At 42.7% G+C, this 17091-nt stretch overlaps 1 protein-coding gene across 8 annotated transcripts in view; it reads right to left on the minus strand.

The window, feature by feature from the left end:
* MYBL1 (MYB proto-oncogene like 1) overlaps positions 1 to 4511 on the minus strand; it is a 46424-nt gene extending 41913 nt beyond the window's left edge. For all 8 annotated transcript variants that reach the window (XM_089336297.1, XM_089336299.1, XM_008255590.5 and 5 more), the window contains exon 1: positions 3874 to 4511. In XM_089336297.1, coding sequence (XP_089192423.1) covers positions 3874 to 3893 — 20 coding nt within the window. In that variant the 5' untranslated portion in view covers positions 3894 to 4511. The remainder of the gene's footprint in view (positions 1 to 3873) is intronic.
* Between the last annotated feature and the right edge of the window lie 12580 nt (positions 4512 to 17091).

Consider the following 17091-nt stretch of genomic DNA (forward strand, 5'->3'; position numbering starts at 1 on the left):
ACACCAAAAATAAGCACAAACATACATAAAAAGATTAGGCCAAGAAAATTGTTAAAAGTAACTCTGCATTGGGATATAAACTATCAAGATGTGATAGTTATGACTCTGCCCAAGAAATAACAAACAAAACTATTCACACTTGATACTAAGATAAAACATTTAGGAGAAATTCTGTTTCAGAGGACAATTATTCTGCCTAAAAACAGTAAAATGAGGTAGCCAAAGGAAAATTTTAAATTTTTAAATCTTTTAACAGGGTTGGCACTGTGGCGTAGCAAGCTAAGCCTCTACCTGTGGTTGCCAGCATCTCATATGGGCACCAGTTCAAGTCCCAACTGCTCCTCTTCCCATCCAGCTCTCTGCTATGGCCTGGGAAAGCAGTAAAAGATGACTCAAGTGTTTGGGCCCCTGCACCCACGTGGGAGACCCAGAAGAAGCTCCTGGCTCCTGATCAGCCCAGCTCTGGCCATTGTGGCCATTTGGGGAGTGAACTAGCAGATGGAAGACCTTTCTCTCTGCCTCTCCCTCTCTCTGTCTGTAACTCTACCTCCCAAATAAATAAATACAATATTTTAAAAAATCTGTTTTTAGTTGAAAGGGAACTGCTGGCTTGAAATTACAGAAATATCAGTTGGTTCTATAATATTTGCTCTAGTGAAATTACTTTAACTTGCTCATATTTTTAAATCACAAACTGCCTTAAGTCTGAATCTTTGTCATAATCAAAAATTACATCTTTATTATATTTATTAAGGACAAGGTAACTATATTTAATTTTTTAAATCGGTCACAGTCAAGGTACAAACAGCGCCCAGCTTGATTAAATAAAGTGAAATCAGGCCACCCAGTGGTTAATATGAGGTACTGCATAGTGAATATTTTATTTCCAAATCTGGACTATGAAAACATTATTACAGTAACACTAAATTGTCATCACATAATCTTTGACCATTATTAATAGCAATATTGAAATAAATACTGGATTTAATTCTACCTAGCAATCTATAAGCAAAATGTGAGGACATTTCTATGATTCCAATAACATGTATATTTCTAAATGAGAAAAATTATAAAAGCTCTTCAAAACAGGATATACATTAATGAAAGAAACTATCCTGCAGTCCATAAAGTCCAAACTCCTTATATTAAGAGGTAAAAAACTGGAGCAGGGTTTACCTGTTTTCCAAAACATACCGCCACTCAGTGATAAAGCTGATTTAAAAATTAGTTCTTTTACTTTGGTATACTTTTACTCCTATCCATTTTGCCGGAAACAGTATAGCAAAACTGCTTTCTACACAATGACACACACACACACACACACACACTCTAGCTTTTATCATTTTAGTTTAGTCATAGTTCATCTCAAGTAAACACTTTAACCTGCTACAAGTTTTAAAACTTTCTAGCTTCTAAATGATCTATTTAAAGTTTATGTTTAAGGATAGAACTGAATTTTTAAAACTAAAATTATTCATTAATATGCTTAAAAATCAGATATATTTTAATAACAGCCCAGTTTTAGTCCTACCTGTAAATCAAGTCATTAAAATCCCCAATGGGATCTGAAACTATTTAAGTTCTCAATACCAAATGAACCTTTTCCTTTATGTAAATCTGGTTGAGCTATATTATAGCTATCTCAAACAAAGATCAAAAGGGGCAACATCCTTCAGCTGTTTCACACTTCAAGTAACAGTTTTCTACTCTTATGTGTTTTTTTTTCAGATCACAGAAAAAGTATTTTACAGGATTTATGCCTATACTCTTTATGCAAAACTTATAGCAAAGTACAGTTTTCACTCAAATATTTAAATGGTTGTATAGTGGAGATCTCAAAATACAACCTGAAGTTTCTGAGTTATTTCCTTTCTCTTTCAACTATTAATTGGGCTCATACATATTGATCTTTAGCCAAAACGCAAGAGACTTTGCCCAATGAATAATTATTTCCCCCTCAAAATATTTCACATTCTATTCTAAGACACAGTCATATTTATATAGATTATATAGATTATAATCTATAGGATGAGATTCATTCAAGCATGAAGTATGAAATACGAAGACCCTAAGAATTAACATCATTCAGGTCTGATAATTTCTCCCTTACATCCACTACATGTACGCACCCACTTGGAGTGAAGCTTCACTCCACCACATTTAGTTATTCTAGACTTAGGACTCTTTAAATAACTCTATAATACATTCCAATTAACTTAAACAGCTGACAAGGATTATAAGTCACCAGTACAAATAATGTTTAGATCTCAAGCTCAATGAAAGAAAATAATTTATACAAGCAAACTTATCATTAAATTATTTCTCCTTTCTCAATCTATTACTGTGAAACATATATAACTTAAAAATTAACAGAAAGAAAGCCAATGGAGGATTGACATTCAAACATCAAGGTCTAACCCCACCTAAATGCTGATGACAGAATTAACCTAGAAACTGTTTCAAGTAAGATTAAACTTGTAAGTAAAAATGCTACATTTTACACATAATAACTTATTAAGTTGACATACACTTGTCATTTTGCTTCATAAAGTTATTTTTCAATTATTTATACTTAGAATTTCATAAGAAACCCCTAAGCCAGTACTTCAGCAATCTTGATTACACGAGCTTTTAATAACTATTTTTCTGAAGTTACTTGGGTTCTTGAGGTTCTAGGTTCTCATCTAGGTGATACTGCCCACCCAAAAGACACCTGGCAACATCACCCCTCCACCAAAGTATTATCTAATCCAAAATGCCCACAGTGCTTCAGTTGAACTCTTTTGAAGAAAGGGAATATGCAAGTGTATACATTTGTTCCACCTCCATGGTTTGTCCATAATACAGTTGCTATAAAATAAGCTATATTTTAGCCTGATTCCCGGAGAAGCCTCTTACACAACTGACGCTTAATAACCAAAATAAACATAGGATATTATATGTAGATATTGCCAATTTTTAACCGAGGTCTGCAATGTAGTACTCCCAGTACTAAATTTCAACTTGGGAAATACGCCTCTAGTTCAGACTTTGAAGCTGTGGATCTAAATCAAAAAAAACTTTTGGAAATTCTGCCCAACATCTTTTCAGGTTTATTTAATACTACTGAAGATTTAAAACACATCCCAGATTTTCGTCATCGAAGCGATTACTCCACATAATTGATGAGTAGCTACTGTAGCGACACACAAAAAAATGATTCATTCTACACATTTTCCAACAAAATATGTGCAACACCTCTGTGCCACACTTAGATACAGAGTTAACGAAGGACGCCCAAAATGTCAAGTGACTCAAACAGTGTTTTAAGAGCAAGCTGGTGGTAGCCACGGTGTGTTATCTTCCCAGAAGATGTAAAATACATATACATGAACATGGGCATTGTAATTAGAGAAAGCATCACACAAAGGTCCTCCTCAGCTACCCAAAAGGGGATTTTCCATAACCTTTCAAGAGAGCAGAGTTGGCAGAGGGGCTGCCGCCCAGGTTTGTCGGGGAGCTCCTATTTCGACAGTGCAGTCGATCGGAAGCGAACTCTAAACTCCGTTTCGAGGCATCCAGGATGGGCACGATCACTTGTATCCGGGTAGCATCTTCCCTCAAAGCGCACACACTTACCTGGCAAGAAACCTCCCTCCAAGAGTGGCTGGGAGGGCTGAGAGGTGGGACGTGCGCCGTGGGGACGCCGTCACACACACTGGTCCCCCACTCTGCCCTGCGCTCGACCCCGTGGGGCCGAGAGGCTGTAGGGCAGCGACTTGGAAACCCTCTGCCCTGCCTGGGGGAGAGCTGGGTGCGGGGGGCAGCGGGAAACGAACGAGACCCCGGCCAGAGTTGGCGCTGACAGGCCCGGGTGAAAGGGATGTCACCCACCTGCGCGACCTCTTCGCCATCCTTCAAGTACCGCATAGGCGCGGGCTGGGCGGGGACGCAAGTCAGCCTCCTCCAGCCTCAGGCGAATGCTCCTTCTCCCCGACTCTCCCAGCGGCTTCCCTCGCTCCCTCCCAGAGGCGGCCGAGAGCGGAACGCCAAGTCCCAGGCAGGGCAGGACGGAGGGACTGAGGGGCGGACCGCGACCCGCCCCCGGCCCGCAGCGCTGTGTCCTAGCCCCGGCCCGGCCCGGTCAGGGATGCCCCCAACATGTCAGGAGGCACGCTCCCGCCCCTCGCCAGCTTCTTCGGCCGCCTCTGAGCCTCCCGGCTGAGGTCCCAGCGCAGCTCCGCCGCGGGCGCCGACCCCCGCCCTCTCCCCGCAGCGAGCAGCTGTGCAGGGCTCGCAGCCTCCTGCAGGGTTTTGTCCGCACCGCCGAATCTCGCGCCCAGCCTCCCTCAAGAGCCGCCGTTTGAATCTGCGCACGCGGCCCGGAACCTTATTGGCTGTGGCGCCCGCACGCGGGGGGCCAGGGCGGGGCGGGGAGAGCGCGCGCTGCTGAGGGCGGGGCTGGGGAGCTGGAAGCCAGGACTGGAACTCGCGGGAGACGGCGAAGGAGCGGGGAACTAGGGGGTGGGGCCGTAGGCGGGGCTCGCGGGCCGAGCTGTGCCGGGACCCGGAGCGCGCGGAGAGCCGCACCGCGAGGGGGCGGAGCGCCCTGGCCGCGCGCGGCCTGCAGGGAAGCCGAGTTCCTGAGCTTGAGGGGCGGATCCGGAAGCGGCGGCCGCAGAAGCCGCCGCCCTCAATTTCCCCGGGTGAGCGGATGGTGTCCCTGGGGAAGGGCGGTCCTGCCGCCTGGCCGAAGAACGTCTCTGCAGCCTTTCTGGGCAGTAGGTCCTGGCTGTTTGGATGTATCCCGCCTTCGTAATTAGGCGCGGTCGTCGGATGTGACACAAATTTAATCATAACATTTTCGCGGCGGTTATTTTTTTAAGCAAAAACGGGAGCTATTTTTACCCAGAAGACATCCTAGCTAGGAGAGTGGCGAAGATTCTGTGGCAGGGAACTGAATATCACCTCATTTTTCCTCAAGAAGGAACAGAAGTGTGACAAGTGGAAAAGATTTTAGGCGGAGACGTGTGTACAGCGGTAAAAGGAAATGATGCGTGTGTGCATTACGTTCTCAAAGTACTTAATGCAGCGCCCCACCTTAAGGGATAGAACTGATGTGCGGGGTGGGGGAGCTTGGTCCGGGAGAATAATGCGAGAAGACAGAACAGAGGTGGTCTGGGAACTTGGTCCAGATGAATAAGTACGATGGACAGCCCGAGACGTTGACCTTCCGCCCTCACAGGAGAAGCGGGGGTGGGACGTGCGGTACCGCACCGCGGGAGCTTCCAGCAGTTGGAGCCACTAGAGGCTCCAAGTCTAGTAACTAGGAACTGCGCAGTTCGCCTAGCAGGAAAGTAGGTTAACTGCACTAACGATTAGACACGGTTAAGGATTCAAATTTGCAAGACAGCATGCTCTACTGGATAGAGCACTGAACCGCGTGTTAATATTGTACCAAACTGACATTTGCTATTTTGAAATTCTACGCATCATCTTTTGCAAATCAGAAATGCAGGTGCAAATCTGAATTAAGAGGTGGTTACAAGCACTACTGTCAAAACTTAAATACATTTGCGTTTTTAGAGTTCCTTTTTCTCAAGGTATAGATTCTGGGAAGGTTAAGCAGCTTTTTATTCCAAATCATGCTGAATTGCTGGTCCACTTTAAAAAAAAAAAAAAAGATTTGAGGGCCAGTGCTGGGGCTTAGCGATTAAAGACTCTGCCTGCAGTGCTGGCATCCCATATGGGCGCCAGTTGGAGTCCCAGCTGCTCCATTTCCAATCCGGCTCCCTGCTATGGCCTGGGAAGGCAGTAGAAGTTGGCCCAGGTCCTTGGGCCTCTGCACCCGTGTGGGAGACCCAGAAGAAGCTCCTGGCTCCTGGCTTCCTATCAGGCCAGCTCCCGTTGGGGCCATTTGGAGAGTGAACCAGCAGATGGAAGACCTCTCTGGCTTTTTCTGCCTCTGCCTCTGCCTCTCTCTAACTCTGCCTTTCAAAAAAATAACTTAAAAAAAAATAGATTGGAAATTAGTTTCCAAGTTTCACTAGATTTCGAAAGTCACTTGGAATCAGACATTTCCTATTTTTTCCTGGGTCATACTTCATATATATTCTGACAGGAAGCTGAGATTCTGCTATATTTTAGGCTACAGTTTTATACAGAATACCTTTTTAGGGCTTGAAGCAGTTTTTAAAGATCTCAACAGTAAAATTACTGCCCCCCCATTTTAATGTAAAAGAAAGGCAGTTCCTTAGAAAGATAACATTTTAAAATCAGTTATAAAACTCATGACAAAGTTTGGAATTAGTCTTTCACAGTCATTTGAATACACAAGTTTAAGTGTCACATAAACTAAGATTTGGGATTTTTAAAAGCATAACATAGAGGTTTTATTTGGAATATATAAAGAACTCTCAAAACTCAATCATGAAAAAAAAAGCTTTTAAAAATGGACAAAGGATTTGAACATATGCTTCACCAAAGAAGATATAAATGACAAGCACATGAGATGGTCCACCTTATTAAATCATTAAAGAAATGCAAATCAAAACCACAATGAGACACTACTACACATATCTAGAAGAATGAGCAGGGAAAATAACCAACTCTGCAAAGGTTGATGAAGATGAAAATACTGAGCAAATACAACTGTCACACATTGCTAATAGGAATGCAAATGGTTCCACCACTTTGAAAAATGTTTGTAGTGACTTTCTTTACAATTACTAAAGACTAAAAATGCATAAAGGGCGTTCTTCCTCACATTTATGTCAAACTATCAGAGAAGTAATTTTGAATAGTCTCTTTTTTATGTCTTTTTAAATTTATTTTTAAGGAATACAAATTTCATAAGTAGAACTTAAGGAATATAGTGATTCTTCCCACCATACCCGCCCTCTCAACCACCCTCCCACCCCTCTACCTCCTCCCTCTCCTCTTCCCAGTCCCATTCTCCATTAAGATTCATTTTCAATTAATTCTGTACACAGAAGACCAACTCTATACTAAGTAAAGATTTCAAAAATTTGTACACACATTAAAAAAAAACCTGAGAACTAGTTTTACAGTTAACTCTCATAATACAACTCAATGAAGACAGAGGTCCTGCATGGGAAATTAGTGCACAGTGACTCCTGTTGTTAATTTAACAATTAACACTCTTACACATGACATCAGTGACAACCTGAGGCTCCTGACATGAGCTGCCTAGGCTATGGAGGCTTTTGCCTGACAAATTCTATCAGTATTTAGACAAGGCCATAAGCAAAGTGGAAATTCTCTCCTCCCTTTAGAAAAAAGTACATCCTTCTTTGATGGCTACTTCTTTCTGCTGGAGTGTCACTCACAGAGATCCTTCATGTAGGACATTTTTTGCCACAGTGTCTTGGCGTTCCATGCCTGAAATGCTCTCATAGGCTTTTCAGCCAGACCAGAAGCCTTAAGGGCTGATTCTGAGGTCAGAGTGTTATTTAAAGTAATTGTCATTCTATGAGTCTGCTGTGTGGACTACTTCCCATATTGGAACATTCTCTCCTTTTTAATTCTATCTGTTATTATTACCAGACACTTGATCCTATTTATATGATCTCTTTAACACTTAATCCTATCTATATGTTCACTTTAACACTTACTATGATCACTTTAACAATTCAGATGACGTTTTTACCACCAAGCTTAATGGGATTTAGAGTCCCATGACAAGTTTTTAAACTGTACCCTTAGAAGTAAGTCCATAGGAATGTATGCAGAACTATGCAGATTTACAGTTAAAAACTTCCTCCTCGCTCTCTTATTCTCACCATTATTTTTTACTGAGATCCATCCTCAATTGACTTTATACACACATGATTAACTTTACATTAAATGAAGAGTTCAACAAATAATATAAAGAAAAAAATGAAAAAACAAAATCAACAAACTGCTCCTGTCAAGACAAGGGCAGATCAAGTCATCCCTTCTCAAAGTGTCAATTTCACTTCTTCAGATTTCCTTTTAGGTGTTGAGTAGTCTCTTAATGTTTCTCAGTTTTACACTTCAAGGTAAAACAAGTGTTGATGGTAAATGTTGGAAATTTCTTTGCAAACCATTTTATGCTTTATCTCTCTTTTTTTCTTTTAAGATTTCTTTATTTATTTGAAAGGCAGAGTTACAGAGAGGCAGAGGCAGAGAGAGGGAGAGAGAGAGAAATCTTCCACCTGCTGGTTCACTCCTCAATGGCTGAAAAGTCGAGAGCTAGGCCAATCCAAAGCCTGAAGCCAGGAGCTTCTTCTGACTCTCCCATGTGGGTGCAGGGACCCAAGGACTTGGGCCATCTTTCACTACTTTCCCAGGCCATAGCGGAGAGCTAGATAGGAAATGGAGCAGCTGGGACTCAAACCGACACCCATATGGGATGCTGGCACTGCAGGTGGGAGCTTTACCTGCTGTGCCATAGCACCAGTCCCTATTGTATCCTTTAAAAACCCATGTGAGGTTTTCTTTCTGCTCCATAAAAAATATACTTATATATTTATGAAAATAATAAACAGTGCTTTACTATTTCACTTTCTTGCTCTAAATCTTTAAGTAAATTGCTTCCCTGGTAAAATGCACAATTCAAATGGTGGCACTTTTCCCATCCTCCCCCAATGAAAGTCTATATACTTTCTTTTTTAAACGATTTATTTATTTATTTGAAAGACAAAGTTACCGAGAGGCAGAGGCGGAGAGAGAAAGAGAAGTCTTCCATCCACTGATTTACTCCTCAGGTGGCCACAAGGGCCAGAGCTGGGCCTATCTGAAGCCAGGAGCTTCTTCTGGGTCTCCCACGTGGGTGCAGGGGCCCCAGGGCTTGAGCCATCTTCTACTGCTTTCCCAGGCCATAGCAGAGAGCTGGATCAGAAGTGGAGCAGCCAAGACTCGAACCAGCGTCCATATGGGATGGCAGCAGCTTTATCTGCCACACCACAGCACCAGCCCCTAAATATTTTTCAAGGTTTGCTTATGCTAGTTTGGAAAGCCCTGGTATAGTGCCTGGTATAGCATAAGCGATTTTTTTAGTAGAGCTGTATACACAGCGATTTCCATAGGGAATTTTTCTCTGTCTTATTTACTGCTAGATCCCCAGTCCATAGAATAATAACATGACCATATATTCACTAAACACAATATATATGGAGTAAATGGGAAAAAAAGGTGAATAATAAGGAAGAACCTGAATAAATATGCCCACACAAATGAAATAAAAGTACAAATTAGAATCGATCAGAAATACTATTTTATGACTACTGAAGTACAAAACTTTTCTTAATCCTGCAAGTAAGATTTGAATAACTCTTTGATAGTAGTATTGAGAACTGGTATAATCCTTTTAGGAAGCAGTGCTGAGCAAAGCCCATAAATATATGTGTCACCTTTGACAGATTTTATCACAAGAAAATAATTCAATAGAAACAAAAAATAGGCTTGAATGTTTGTAATATATTCTGTTAGAATTCCAACTCAGAAGCATTCACCTTTTGAGACTAAATGGTTCATAAGCATAAAAGAACAATTAAATAGCCAGTAAAAATAGTAAAACATTGAGAAGGTGCCATTAAATAGTTATTACACTGTTAGGCCTGTCTAGGTGTTTTGCATGAATTCAACTTGGGTAGCATTTACAACTTCTACCATAACAACTTTAGGAGATAGAAACTATTGTTTGTACCCACTTTAAACTGGGAAAGCTGGGGGCGGGCATTGTGACACAGTGGGTTAAGCTACAGCTTGGAACACCAGCATTCCATATCAGAGTGCCTGGTTCAAGTCCTGATTACTCAGCCTTGGATCCAGCTTTCTGCTAATGCCCCTGAGAAGCAGCAGATGATGGCTCAAGTACGTCAGTTCTTGCCATCCATGTGGGAGACCTGGATGGAGTTCCAGTCTCCTGGCTTCAGCCTGGCCCAATTCTGGCTTTTGGGTGCATTGGGAAGTGAACCAGCAGTTAGAAGATCTCTCTCTCTCTCTCTCTCTCTCTCTCTGCCTTTCAAATAAATACATTTTATTTTTTTAATTGGGAAAACTGGGCACCAAAAGGTTAATTTGTCCAAAGGCTTACAGTAGGGGAACCAAGATTAGAATTAGAACCCCAGCTGTCAATCACTCTATTACCTTAATATACATGGGCACTCAACCATAAACAGTGTACATATAATATAGAAATAGTGAGGTATAATACAAAAAGATAGTAGTAGAACTATATGATGAGTATGATACCATTTATGTAAAAATAATATGTGTCTTATTCTACAAAATGGTCTATGAAATACAGGAACTGTTAGTTTACTGCGGAGAAAGAAATGAGATGGGAGCAGGGCAGGCTTCAACTTGTTAGCCTATGTACTATTATGTTATTGACACTTTTATAAAAAGCGTGAATTCCTATCTTAATTTTTTCACTTAAAAATGAGATTATGCTAAATTCTAAAAGTAGCTGAAAATACTAGAAAGAAACAGCTAATATGGGCATGGCATGTAGAACTTGCCCCTGGATTGATAATGCTAAAAACCAAAATAATATGCTTTGGCAGAAATAAAGAGACTACATTATATATTCAATCTGAAAACAAAACCCAGACTTAGAACTATATATTGGATACAGAAATGTTTGCTCCAACCTCTCTCCAACCACCACTACTTCTGCTAATCTCCAGTCTACATTTAGAGTACTATTTTAAATTCGATGGAAATTATAAATAGAAATCATACTAACATAAGTAGCTCTAGAATTTTTCGTTTGGCTTTTAAAGTTAAAAATAAGCAGTTCAGTGTGGGCATTTTGGTGTAGCAAGTTAAGCCACTTCTTGGGATGCCTGCATTCCATATTGGGGTACCATTTAGAACCCAACCTTCTCTGCTTCCAACTCACCTACCTGCTGGTGCAGTCCAAGAAGGGAGTAGAGGATGGTCCAAGTACTTGAGTCCCTGCCATCCATGTGGGAGACAGGGATGGAGTTCCTGGCTCCTGACTTGACCTGACCCATCCCTGACTGTTGTGGCTATTTAGGGAGTGAACACATGATCGATCTCTCTCTCTCTCTCTCTCTCTCTCTCCCCCCCTCCCTCTCTCTCTCTCTCTCTCTCTCCTCCTATGCCCTCCCCACCTCTGCCTTTCAAGTTGAGAAAATATAAATTTAAAAAATCAAATCTTTGGGGTTGGCATTATGGCATAGTGGATTAAGCGATGCTGGCATCCCATGTGGGCACTGGTTTTGTTTCCAGCTGCTCCACTTCAGATCCAGTTCCCTGCTGATGTGCTGGGAGGGCAGAAGATGATGGCTTGGGCCCCTACACTCATGTGGGGAAACCCAAAGGAGGCTCCCGGCTCCTAGCTTCAGCCTGGCCCAGCACTGACCATTGTTGCCATTTGGGGACTGAACCAGCGAATGGAAGATTCTCTCTCTCGTAACTGTTTTTCAAATAAATAAATAAACAAAAAAGAGTAGAAGAAGGAAGCAGAAGAGTCAGAAATCTGAAGATCCTACACCACTGGCTCTGAACCTACAGGAGAGGGCCTTGAGCAAAAGAATGCTGGCAACCTCAGGAAGCCAGAAAAACCAAGGGAACAGATTCTCCTCTGGAGTATCCAGAAAGAAACGCAGCACTGCAGCTGCCTTGATTTTAGCCCTGAGAATCTTTTGGCACTTTTGGCCTCCAAAATCTTAGGATAATACTCTTAGGTTTGTATTGTATTAAGTCATTAAGTTTGTGGTGTTTTTTTACAGTAACAATAGGAAACTAATAAGCCTTCTCTGAAATTGTCAACACTTTTGGCCTATAATAAAAATAATGCTTTCTCTTCAAAAAGCGATCTTTTGTTCAGTTCAAATTATAGCCCTGGTTTTATATATATATATATAAATATATAATTAATATATAATAATATATAATAATTAATATATAATATATATTATAGACTACTAAGGATTCAAAATAAAGGCTGGAGGGCCAGCATTGTGGAACAGCAAGTTAAGTCTCTGCCTGCAATGCCAGCATCCTGTATCTGAGTGCTGGTTAAAAGCCTGGGCTACTCCACTTCCAACCCAGCTCCCTGCTGATGTGCCTGGGAAAGTAGCAGAGATGGCTCAAATACTTGGACCCCTGCCACCCATGCCAGAGACTAGGATGGAGTTCCAGTCTCCTGGTTTTAGCCTGGCCCAGTCCTGGCCATTGTAGCCCTTTGGGGAATGAATTAGCTGGTGTAAAATGTCTCCCTCTCTGTTGCTCTCCCTCTCATTCTCTTCCCCACTTTCTCTGTAGCTCTGCCTTTCAAATAAATAAATATTTTTATTTAGCCAGTTGAGAGTCAGAGTTATAGACAGAGAGAGGGGGAGACAGAGAGAGGTCTCCCATCCACTGGTTCACTCCCCAAATGGCTGCAACAGTTGGAGCTGTGCCAATCTAAATCCAGGAGTCAGGAGCTTCTTCCAGGTCTCACATATGGGTGCAGGGGCCTAAGCACTTGGGCCATCCTCCACTGCTTTCCCAGGCATTTCAGGGAGCTATATTGGAAGCAGAGCAGCCAGGACTTGAACCAGCATCCATTGGGATGCCAGTGCCACAGGCAGAGGTTTAACCTACTATGCCACAGCACCCCCCCCCCAAAAGAAATAAATCTTAAATAGTGGGACAGGCCGGTGCTGTGGCTCACTTGGTTAATCCTCTGCCTGCAGCACCGGCATCCCATATGGGTGCTGGTTCTAGTCCTGGTAGCTCCTCTTCCAGTCCAGCTCTCTGCTATGGCCCATGAAGGCAGTAGAAAATGGCCTAAGTGCCTGGGCCCCTGCACCCGCATGGGAGACCAGGAGGAAGCACCTGGCTCCTGGCCTCAGATCAGCATAGCTCCAGCTATAGCGGCCATTTGGGGTGAACCACTGGAAGGAAGACATTTCTCTCTGTCTCTCTCTCTCACTAACTCTGGCTGTCAAAATAAATAAATAAATAGTGGGATGTAAAACAAGGTAATTGAAGTGTCCATGGGACTGCTGTGTTAATTAATCTCCTCTATGAATTATTCCTATTTTCTTCATACAGGGTAACTGCTGGTGCAATTATACCCAGGCAATAACAAAGAAATCATTCTCTTAAGAAATTAACTTACAGTATCTACCTTGGGAAAGCTTCAACTTCTTGTTGATACTATATTTTAAAAAAATCGTTTGGAGGCCAGTGCCGTGGCTCTCTTGGCTAATCCTCTGCCTGCAGTGCTGGCACCCCGGTTTCTGGTCCCAGTTGGGGCGCAGGATTCTGTCCTGGTTGCCCCTCTTCCAGTCCAGCTCTCTGCTGTAGCCCGGGAGTGCAGTGGAGGACAGCCCAAGTACTTGGGCCCTGCACCTGTATGGGAGACCGAGAGGAAGCACCTGGCTCCTGGCTTCGGACCAATGCAGCGCGCGGGCCATAGTGGCCATCTGGGGGGTGAATCAACAGAGGAAAACCTCTCTCTGTCTCTCTCTCTCTCACTGTCTAACTCTGCCTGTCCAAAAAAAAAAATCGTTTGGGTTCTGGTGCTGTGGCATAGTGGGTAAAGCCACTGCCTGCAATACTGGCATTATATATGGACGCAGATTCGAGTCTCTGTGACTCAGCCTTTCAAATAAATAAACAAATCTTTAAAAGAAAAGTCCTTTGAATTTTAACATTTGGGATCTCTTCCATTGTTTACCAGTTTAATCAAACTGCAAGACTTTTTAAAAAGCTGTTACAGGGGCTGGCGCTGTGGCATAGTGGGTAAAGCCAGCACCTGCAGTGCCAGCATCCCATATGGGCGCCGGTTCTAGTCCCGGCTGCTCCTCTTCCAATCCAGCTCTCTGCTGTGGCCTGGGAAAGCAGTAGAAGATGGCCCAAGTCCTTGGGCCCCTACACTCGCCTAGGAGACCCGGAAGAAGCTCCTGGCTTCTGGCTTCAGATTGGCACAGCTCTGGCCATTGTGGCCAGCTGGGGAATGAACCAGTGGATGGAAGACTCTCTCTCTCTCTCTCTCTCTCTCTCTCTCTCTCTGCCTCTCCTTCTCTGATTGTGTAACTCTGACTTTTAAGTAAATAAATAAATCTTTTTTAAAAAAAGCAGTTATGGCTTCAAGAACATATTGAAGACCATAAATCCTAACAATGTAAAAGTAATAGTATAGCTATCTGATAAAAGTTAGGAAGTAGAATGGGAAGGTAGAAGTATTAGAAAGAGTAGAAATTCCAGTTTTACATACTGGAGAGTCATGAGAGAAGGTCTCAAATTGATGTCTCAATAAACAGACTTAAGTACATTCAAAGTTATAAAGATAACCTTAAAAACGGTGCAAAGGTACTCATCTTTCATAATGGGGGAATAAAATATTATCTAAATAGGTAAATCAAGAGATTAGAGCTATAAACATCTTGTTTGAGTTTCTGGGGGCAGGTTTTTAACCTAGCAGTTAAGACACCATGCCTGTGTCCCATATCAGAATGCTTGGGCTCAATGCCAGCTCTGGCTCCAGCTTCCTGCCAATGTAGACACTAGCAGACAGAAGATTTCTGCCACTCTCATGGGAGACCTGAACTGACTTTTCGGCTCCTGGCTTCAGCCTGACCTTATCTCTGCCATTGCAACTATTTGGGGAATAGGCCAGCAGATGGGAGCTTTGTTGGGATGTCTGTCTTTCTGCCTCTCAAATCAATACATTTTCTAAAAAATAGAATTTCTCACCAGAGAGAAATGATTGATTTAGTGATTGGAGAGCTGTGTGCCCTTTCATCATTTTGAATGGCTTTAACCATGTATATGTTTGGCTTTGAAAATAACTTTTACATGGGAAAAACTTTAGGCCTATTTCAATGAGAACTTCACAAATTATCTCTTTTTCAGATATTTTCTTTTTTTTTAAGATTTTATTTATTTTTATTTGAGAGGTAGAGTTACAGACAGTGAGAGGGAGAGACAGAGAGAGAGGTCTTCCATCCACCGGTTCACTCCCCAAATGGCTGCAACGGCTGGAGCTGCGCCAATCCGAAGCACAGGAGTCAGGAGTCTCCCATGTGGGTGCAGGGGCCCAAGGACCTGGACCTTCTTCTGCTGCTTTCCCAGGCCATAGCAGAGAGCTGGATTGGAAGAGGAGCAACTGGGACTAGAACCAGCACCCATATGGGATGCCAACGCCGCAGGTGGAGGATTAACCTGCTGTGCCACGGTGCCAGCTCTCCAGATATTTTCTAGCTCAAGGTACCAAAAAATAAATTTAATGACATTGTAACATTTACTATAGAGCCAAATCATTTTCCCTAAGAAATATCACATAATGATAATCTAACAAAAATTAATAATGACAGTCTTTTTTTTTTTTAAGATTTATATTTATTTATTTATTTGAGAGGTAGAGTTAAAGATAGAGAGAAGGAGAGACAGAGAGAGAAAGGAACTTCCATCCACTGGTTCACTCCCCAAATGACCATACGGCCAATCCAAAGCCAGGAGCCAGGAGCTTCTTCTGGGTCTTCCATGTGAGTGCAGGGGCCCAAGCACATGGGTCATCTTCCACTGCCTTCCCAGGCCATTAGCAGAAAGCTGGATTGGAAGCAGAACAGCAGGGACATAAACAGGTGCCCACATGGGATGCCAGTGCCACAGGCAGAGGCTTAACCTACTATGCCACAGCACCGGCCCCCCAAAATAATTTTTAATTAATTAATTTGAAAGAGTTACAGGGAGAGAGAAAGGAGAGACGGGGGCGGGGGGGGGCGGTCTTCCATCTGCTGGTGCACTCCCCAAATGGCCGCAAAGGCAGGGATTGGGTCAAGCTGAAGCCAGGAGCCAGGAGTTTCTTCCAGGTCTGACATGCGGGTGCAGGGGCCCAAGCATTTGAGTCATCCTCTGCTGCTTTCCCATGTGCATCAGCAGAGAGCTGGATGGGAAGCGGAGTAGCCAGGGCTCTAACTGGCACCCATATGGGATGCCAGTACTGCAGATGGTGGCTTAACCTGCTGAGCCACAGTACGAGCCCCTATAATCTTAAATTAAACAATTCATAGCACAACTGAGGATAGGCATTTGGTTTCTAGGGACTTGAGCCTTAATGGAAACAAAGCAAGCAGTGCCATGAGGAACTAAGAGAAATGAAACTAACCTTTCTGTATCCTGGTAACGTTTAAAGAAATCAGAATAACTGAGGACTTTTAACCCCTAATTTGATTCTTGTTTTACTCTTTTTTACATTTTTATCATACATCTATGAATCTGTTTTACACTGGTCATATTCAGTAGCACAGATACCTTTGAGTTTCGAATGTTTATATATCTGAAGTTGGTTTTATACACTTAGTGCAGATCCTAATTCTCTGCCACAGTTTTTTCCCTTTCCCCAGCAACTTTATTTTTGCAAGCTTTCTCAGTATTTTTCTATTCAACTGGAGCTCCACCCCATTACAGGAAGATTTGGGGGCTACAGTATGGCAAACATAGCATCCCACTTAATTTTGATTGATAGAATGGTCCAGTAAGTAAAACATTTTTGGAGATGCTGAATCTTGCTAATTTTTTTATATTATTTGAAAGGCAGAAAGAGAGATAAATCTTCCATCTCCAAATGGCCACAATGGCTGGGGCTGGGCCAGGCAGAAGGAAGAAACCAGGAACTCCATGCTGGTTTCCAACGTGGATGGCAGGGTCCCAAGTATTTGGGCCATCTTCCACTGCCTTCCCAAGAGCAACAGTAGGAAGCTGAATCAGAACCAGAGCAGCTAGGACTTCAGTCAGTGTTCCAATATGAAATGTCCATGTTGCAAATGCAGGCCTATCCAATTTGATTTTTAAGTATCTTATTAACTTAAGGTCTCAGCCAATGGGTCACCTCTCAGAAAGCATTCCCTTACTATTAGTGAATGAAGTTAGTTTGTCCTGCAGTGTGATCCCATACTACCCAGTTGCCCCTCTTTATATGTACTTTAATTAAATATATCTCTGCTTCACTAAAAATGTAAGCATGTTGGAAGCAAGAAGTGTCTTTCTCCCCAGTGTAGAGATGGCGCATTAATGCCTCTCAGGGTGGCACACCTCCCACCCCCCAAAATTAGAGGCATGGCTGCAGTTTCTGCTCACGTCAAAACAGGGCCGGGAAGGGCA

This window comes from Oryctolagus cuniculus, chromosome 6, assembly GCF_051225735.1.
Source record: "Oryctolagus cuniculus isolate XC-2025 breed Fujian yellow rabbit chromosome 6, ASM5122573v1, whole genome shotgun sequence".
NCBI classification, from domain to species: domain Eukaryota; kingdom Metazoa; phylum Chordata; class Mammalia; order Lagomorpha; family Leporidae; genus Oryctolagus; species Oryctolagus cuniculus.